Genomic DNA, 8368 nt, shown 5'->3' with positions numbered 1-8368 from the left:
GTGGGTGAGGGCTGCTGAGTCTGTGGTTGTTTTGTCATGTCTTTTTGTTGCCTGTTGTGTTGCTGGTCCCTAGGGGACTGAGAAAATCCCCACAGGTGAGAGTCTCTAGGGGGCTGAGAAAACCCCCACCAGCAGCAGGCTCTGGGTGAGGGCCGCTGGGTCTGTGGTTATTTTTGTCCTGTCTTTTTGTTGTCTGTTGCATTGTTTGTTGTGTTTGAAGAAATGGGGCAAGCAGAGAGTAAGGGGACTCATCTCTCCCTTCCTCCTTATAGATGTGGGGCTTCTCCCTTACTCATTTCATGTGTTAATGGCTGGCTATAACTGGAGCCAACTGTTGTTAGTCTAACTCGAGACAGAGACTTTAAGGAATATTCCCAAGCAGCTGCAGAAACTCCCTTTGTTTTGGGGACATTCCTTGCCCTCTCTGGCCCAACATGGACTGCCTAGCCCCTCCCCCTTGCTGGCAGGAAAGCATGGTGTCTGCTCCTCTCTTGGAGCTGATGAGCTCTAGAACTGGGAACCCTTTCTCTGCCTTCTGGTGGCACTTTGATCTGTTCTTCCCTGTGAAAAGGGTTTTCTCCCTCCCTTTCCCCCTCCTTCCCCCTTCTCTCTGCTTAGCCAACACCCCCTTCTCCCACTCCCTTAAACAATCCTCTCATGTTGTAAAAAGTGATAAGATACTACAAGGAATGTTGAAAGGTCAGTCTACATGCAAATAAGGGTTTGTAGTCTGACCAATGCCGAAGGTCAGTCTACATGCAAATAAGGGTTTGTAGTCTGACCAATGCCGAAGGTCAGTCTACATGCAAATAAGGGTTTGTAGTCTGACCAATGCCGAAGGTTAGTCTACATGCAAATAAGGGTTTGTAGTCTGACCAATGCCGACGGTCAGTCTACATGCAAATAAGGGATTGGGATCTGGCCAATGCCGATGGTCAGTCTACATGCTAATGAAGGATTGAAATCTAGCCAATACCGTCTGTTTCCCTTTTGTTAACGACCAATGAAAGTAACTTCTCACTATGTAAATGAAGGATGCTGAGCGAACCAATCAGGGGTATTCCCGCGCGCCTTTACATTTGAACTAGCCAATCTACAAACACCAAGTATGCCTTTACATTCAAACCAGCCAATGAAAACTTTGTAACCGTGCTTTTGCTTCTGTACGTATGTTTTCGCTTCCCCAAACCCCATAAAAAGGCCCTGAACTAAGGGCTGGCGCGCGAGTCCTCCTAAGACTTGACCGCCCGCAGGTACCTGTGTCTACTTAATAAACCTCGTGCTGTTTGCATCTGACCAGTGGACTCGGCTTGGTTTTTGGGTCCGGGGGTCTCCTCCTGAGAAGGGGGTCCATCCCGGGGTGCTTGGAGCCCCGGGGGGATCTTTCATTTGGGGGCTCGTCCTGGGATTCGAGACCCCCACCCAGGGACCACTGACCCACTGTCAGGAGGTAAGCTGGCCAGCGCTATATTCGTTGTCTTTGTGGTTTGTGGTTGTAGTCGGTTACTTGTAATTTTGCGTGGTGTCTAAGGTTGTGTCTGGATCTGTTATTTGTGATTTGGCGCACGCGTTTGGTTTGGGGTTCGATCGGATCCATTTGTATTTGGCGGGGGCCAGAAGGAGCTGACGGGCTCGGACTTCTCCCTCGCAGCCCTGGAAGACGTTCCAGAGGCATTTGTAGTCCCACCAGGTGGGACATTTGGGTCCTTCGGGACATCTATGCCCTGGGGCAGCGGGGCATTTGGAGCTCGGCCGGTATCGGAGGGATACGCGACCTTGGTTGGAGAGGGGGAATCCGGACCCCCTGGATCTCCATTTGAATTTTTGCTTTCGGTTTTACGCCGAAGCCGCGCAGCGCGTCTGGTTGTTGTGTGTCTGAGTCTAGTGTTTGTCTCTGTAATAATAACCCTTTTTGTCCTTGAGATTATGGGACAGACAGTGACTACCCCCTTAAGTCTGACCCTTAGCCACTGGGGCGACGTCCAGAACCGAGCAAACAACCAGTCGGTGGAAATACGGAAGAAGAAATGGGTCACCTTTTGTTCCTCCGAGTGGCCCACTTTCAATGTCGGATGGCCGCGCGGTGGCACTTTTAACCTTGATATTATTTCTCAGGTGGAAGCCAAAGTTTTCAGCCCTGAACCCAACGGACACCCCGATCAGGTGCCCTACATCGTCACCTGGAAGGCTCTGGTCTCAGACCCCCCACTTTGGGTTCAGCCTTTTGTTTCCCTTCCTAAACCCTGCTCTTCCCCTAATACCCCCACTGCCCCACCTCCCCCAAAGGAGCAGTTGCTCCATCCCCAACCTGCATCTCTTCCACCCACCCCTACTTCCTCTTCCCTTTACCCCGCCCTCACCCCACTCCAAGACAAGTCCCCAAAGCCCCCCAAGCCTGTTCCTGTTTTACCCCCAGACACGGGGTCCCCCCTTATAGATCTGTTAACAGAGGAACCGCCTCCATACCCGGCGGCTGCCGCAAACAGCCAAGAGCCTGGCCAAGAGCCTGGTCGAGAGCCTGGTCCTCTGGAGTCGCCCATTGCTGGGCGGCTTAGAGATCGACGCGCGCAGCCTCCGAGCCAAACCTCCCAAGCATTACCCTTGAGGGAAGGTCCAAATGGTCGGCCACAGTATTGGCCCTTTACCGCTTCTGACCTCTATAACTGGAAACAACATAACCCCCCCTTCTCTAAGGACCCCGTCGCCCTAACTAACCTGATCGAGTCTATTCTAGTTACCCACCAGCCCACTTGGGATGACTGTCAACAGCTGTTGCAGACTCTGCTGACCTCGGAGGAAAAGCAGAGGGTCCTCCTGGAAGCCCGGAAAAACGTACCGGGTGACGATGGGCGACCAACCCAGCTGCCTAATGAGATCGACATGGCCTTCCCCTTAACCCGCCCAAATTGGGATTTCGCCACACCTGCAGGTAGGGAGCGCCTTCGTCTCTATCGCCAGTTGCTCATAGCGGGTCTCCGAGCAGCCTCAAGACGGCCTACTAATTTGGCTCAGGTTAAGCAGGTGATACAGGGAAAGGAAGAAACACCTTCTGCCTTTCTAGAGAGACTTAAGGAGGCTTATAGGATGTACACCCCGTATGACCCTGATGATGAAGGGCAAGCAACTAGTGTATCAATGTCCTTTATCTGGCAGTCAAGCCCTGACATTAAGATCAAATTACAGAGATTAGAAGGGTTACAGGGGTATACACTTTCTGATTTATTAAAGGAGGCAGAGAAGGTGTTCAATAAGAGAGAAACTCCAGAAGAGAAAGAGGAAAGAATGTGGTTAAGAATGAAAGAGGCACAGGACGAAAGAGATAAAAAGCGGAGCAAGGAATTGACTAAGGTATTGGCCACCGTAGTTACTCAGGGACAGAACAGAGAGGGAGTCAGACTGGGAGAGCGAGAACGAAGAGGGACCAAACTAGACAAAGACCAGTGTGCCTATTGTAAGGAAAGAGGACACTGGGCACGAGAGTGTCCCAAGAACCCCAAGAGTCTCAGAGGACCTCCGATGCCCAAGCCACTGACTTCCCTACTGACGTTGGAAGACTAGGGAAGTCGGGGCCAGGAGCCCCCCCCTGAGCCCAGGATAACTTTAAGCGTCGGGGGGCAGCCAGTTACCTTCCTAGTAGACACCGGGGCCCAGCATTCAGTCCTAACCCAGACTCTAGGACCACTCAGCAACCGAACTACTTGGGTACAAGGAGCAACTGGAGGAAAGAACTATCGGTGGACCACGGAACGCAGGGTCCAGCTGGCTACCGGTAAGGTGACACATTCATTTCTACACGTACCCGATTGCCCCTACCCGTTACTGGGGAGAGACCTTCTAACCAAATTAAAGGCCCAAATCCACTTCAACCCGGGAGGGGCGGCAATAACAGGCCCCAATGGGGGACCCTTACAAGTACTAACCCTCCATTTGGAGGAGGAATATAGACTATATGAACCTGAACAATCCTCAGAGATCCAAAATGAAGCTTGGCTAAAAGAGTTCCCTACGGCCTGGGCGGAGACGGGGGGCATGGGTATGGCTCGTCAACAACCCCCCCTCATAATCCAACTCAAGGCGACAGCCACCCCAGTGTCAATAAAGCAGTACCCAATGTCTCAGGGAGCACGCCAAGGCATCAGACCTCATATTAAGAGACTTCTCGATCAAGGAATTTTAATTCCCTGCCGGTCACCTTGGAATACACCTCTGTTACCGGTAAAGAAACCCGGCACAGGAGATTACCGGCCAGTGCAGGATCTAAGAGAAGTTAACAAAAGGGTTGAGGACATACATCCCTCCGTACCCAATCCATATAATCTACTGAGCACCCTGCCCCCTTCCCACGGATGGTATACGGTGCTAGACTTGAAAGATGCTTTTTTCTGCTTAAGACTACATCCAGTGAGCCAGCCACTCTTCGCCTTTGAATGGAGGGACCCAGATCTTGGGGTTTCAGGACAGTTGACTTGGACTCGGCTTCCCCAGGGTTTCAAGAACAGTCCTACTCTGTTTGATGAGGCGCTGCACAGAGACTTAGCTGATTTCCGAGTGCAGCATCCCTCACTGATACTTCTTCAATATGTCGATGACCTCCTCTTGGCGGCTCACACCCAAGAAAGCTGTCTAAGTGGCACTAGAGCCCTCTTACAGACACTGGGACAATTAGGATACTGAGCCTCAGCAAAAAAGGCCCAAATATGCCAAAAACAAGTCACCTACTTGGGGTACCAGCTGAGGGAAGGACAGAGATGGCTCACTGAGGCACGAAAGCAGACTATCCTCCGCATATCCACACCTACCACCCCACGACAGCTAAGGGAATTTTTGGGAACTGCTGGATTTTGTCGCTTGTGGATCCCTGGGTTTGCGGAAATGGCAGCCCCCTTATACCCCCTCACTAAGCAAGGGGCTCGGTTCCATTGGGGCAAGGAGCAGCAACAGGCCTTTTTCAACATCAAAAAGGCTTTACTAGAATCCCCAGCCCTGGGACTCCCAGATGTAACTAAGGCTTTCGAACTGTTCATAGATGAAAAACAGGGCTATGCCAAGGGAGTACTAACCCAAAAGCTAGGGCCTTGGAAGCGCCCGGTGGCCTACCTGTCAAAGAAGTTAGACCCTGTGGCTGCTGGTTGGCCACCCTGTCTACGAATGGTGGCTGCCATTGCCATCCTAGTCAAGGATGCGGGCAAGCTAACTTTGGGCCAATCACTTACCATCTTGACCCCCCATGCGGTTGAAGCCTTGGTCAAGCAGCCCCCAGACAGGTGGCTCTCCAATGCTCGCCTGACCCATTATCAGGCCATGCTCCTGGACACTGATCGTGTACAGTTCGGGCCTGTGGTGGCGCTCAACCCTGCCACCCTACTCCCCTTACCCGAGGCTATGGAAACACATGATTGCCTCCAGATCCTAGCTGAAGTTCATGGCACCCTAAAGGATCTGACGGACCAGCCCCTCATGGGAGCGGACTACACCTGGTATACAGATGGCAGTAGCTTCCTGCACAATGGCGAGCGAAGAGCAGGAGCTGCAGTGACTAATGAGACAGAGGTAATCTGGTCCAAGAAGCTATCTCCTGGGACATCAGCTCAGCGGGCGGAACTCATCGCCCTGACTCAGGCTCTGCAGATGGCAGAAGGTAAGAAACTAAACGTTTATACCGACAGCCGCTATGCCTTTGCTACGGCCCACATACATGGCGAAATCTATCGGAGGAGAGGGCTCCTCACCTCCGAGGGAAAAGAAATTAAAAATAAACCTGAAATACTGGCTCTGCTCAAAGCCTTGTTCCTGCCCCAAAAGTTAAGCATTATGCACTGCCCGGGTCACCAAAAGAATAATAGCCCGGTGGCAAGGGGAAACCAGCTGGCAGATCAAGCTGCTAAGGAAGCTGCCCTGGGGGAAAAAGAAACTGGGCCCATTCTCACCCTGAGCATAGGGCCCCCACAAGAAAATAATAAACCTATGGAGTACAGTTCTGAGGATCAGGAGCTGCTAAAGAAAATGGGGGCCACATGGGATCCACAGAAAGGGGCATATACCATGGACGAAAAAAATTGTTATGCCCACTTCATATTCTCGCCACATAGTCCAATCCTTGCACTCACTGACCCATCTGAGTGAAAACAAAATAAAAACCCTCTTAAATAATGAGCACCAACCGTATTTGTTACTAAACCAAGACAAGGCGTTGCGATCCATAATTAAAAATTGCTTAGTCTGTGCACAAGTAAATACCGGAAAGGCTTATGCTGCCCCTGGAGTGCGCGTTCGAGGACATCGCCCTGGTATTCACTGGGAAATCGACTTCACGGAAGTAAAACCTGGACTCTATGGTTACAGATATTTGTTAGTTTTTGTAGACACTTTTTCAGGATGGGTAGAAGCCTTCCCCACCAAGCACGAGACTTCGAATGTGGTCACCAAGAAACTACTTGAAGAAATCTTCCCCAGGTATGGAATACCTCAGGTATTAGGCACCGACAATGGTCCAGCCTTCGTCTCCCAGGTAAGTCAGAAGGTGGCCAAATTATTGGGGATTGATTGGAAATTGCATTGTGCATATAGACCCCAGAGCTCAGGACAGGTAGAGAGAATGAATAGAACAATCAAGGAGACTTTAACTAAATTAACGCTTGCAACTGGCTCTAGGGACTGGGTCCTCCTCCTGCCCCTGGCCCTATATAGGGCCAGGAATACCCCCGGGCCCCTAGGATTGACTCCCTTTGAAATATTATATGGGGCACCACCCCCTATTGTAAACCTTTTTAATCCTATTGATCCTCATGTTTCTTCTTTTGCCGATCGTGCTACCCTACAAGCCCACCTCCAGGCACTCCAGATCGTTCAGAAAGAGGTCTGGAGGCCACTGGCTACAGCTTATCGAGAGCAGTTAGAAAATCCAACTGTGCCACATCAATTCCAGATCGGCGACTCTGTCTGGGTCCGCAGGCATCAGATCAAAAACCTTGAGCCCCGATGGAAGGGACCCTACACCGTACTCCTGACCACCCCGACGGCGCTAAAAGTCGACGGCATCGCGGCGTGGATCCATGCCTCCCATGTAAAACCAGCTCATCTGGGACCAAACGAACCGACAGCATCCGATCTCAAGGAGGAATGGCGAGTTCGACGCACTCAAAACCCGCTAAAGATAAGACTCATGCGATCCTAACATTGACTATCCTTGTTCTGGGCATTCCGAGCTCCCATGGGTCCCCTCATCATGTAAAACAGCTCACCTGGCAGGTCCTGTCTCAAACAGGACAAGTAATTTGGAACACCTCTCAGCAGCATGCCCCATTCACTTGGTGGCCTAACCTATACCCCGACATCTGTAAATTAGCCATGGGAGCTCCAGCCAACTGGGATATAGAAAATTACTTTGACCTACAGAAGCCGCCTTCACAATCGTCCCCCCAAGGACGACTCGGGTTAGATCCTTGGGGAGGCTGTGGGGATTGGAGTCAACGAAGTATGTTAAGGACACTCACCTTCTATGTATGCCCCGGGTTTCACAGACCCAGAGAATGGACCTCATGCAGTGGGGCATCCCACTTTTACTGTCACAATTGGGGCTGCGAAACCACTGGTGACACTTATTGGAAGCCCACCTCAGGTTGGGACTACATCACCGTAACAGCGAATTATTCCCATGCCAGGAGCAGCCCCAAGTGGACACAAAACCCAGCCTGTCAAAATCAGTGGTTTCACCCACTCAAAATAGCCTTCACTGAATCAGGAAAAAAAAACAACTTAATTGGGTAAAGGGATATACCTGGGGCCTCAGATTCTATAAAGAACGTTATGACGACGGCCTAACGTTCACTATAAAGCTTTCTATAGAAACCCCAAGAGCCGCCATAGGACCCAATCCAGTTCTCGCCTCACCGCACCGAGCCCCCCCCCAAAGGTTAAGGTTAACACCAAGACCGACACCACTTTTAACCCCAGCGACTTCCACAGCTATACAAACCAAAAAGACCCCCGAAATACTCGGAACAGGAGACAGGCTTATCAACCTAGTGAGAGGGGCCTACCAGGCACTTAACCTCTCCAGTCCTGAGAGAGCAAACAATTGCCATACTATGAGGGCATAGCCCTCTCTGCCAACTATACTAACTCCACTGCCCCCAACGCTATATGCCATGGCCAAGATCACCGTTTAACCCTCTCACAAGTTTCAGGGGCAGGGCTGTGTATAGGCACCCCGCCTCTTCATGTTAAAAAAAAACACTCTGTAGTTCGACCCATAAAATATGGGCCAGCTCCTATTATTTGATCCCACCCAATGGAACCTATTGGGCATGTAACACAGGCTTAACCCCTTGTGTATCTGCTGCTGCCTTAAACCAGACTACTGATTATT

The 8368-nt window shown here is 51.1% G+C and overlaps 1 protein-coding gene across 1 annotated transcript; it reads left to right on the top strand.

Moving 5' to 3' along the window:
• Positions 1–1891: 1891 nt before the first annotated feature.
• On the top strand, positions 1892–7407 carry LOC122897265. Its single transcript, XM_044235452.1, is given in 4 exon segments — positions 1892–2041; positions 2044–2084; positions 2086–6057; positions 6059–7407. Coding segments are annotated over 4 exon segments (5244 nt in total). The 5' UTR covers positions 1892–1926; the 3' UTR covers positions 7175–7407.
• The last annotated feature ends 961 nt before the right edge of the window (positions 7408–8368 follow it).

This window comes from Neovison vison, chromosome X, assembly GCF_020171115.1.
Source record: "Neovison vison isolate M4711 chromosome X, ASM_NN_V1, whole genome shotgun sequence".
Classification (NCBI taxonomy): Eukaryota; Metazoa; Chordata; class Mammalia; order Carnivora; family Mustelidae; genus Neogale; species Neogale vison.
This window is presented reverse-complemented; position numbering and strand designations above follow the sequence as displayed.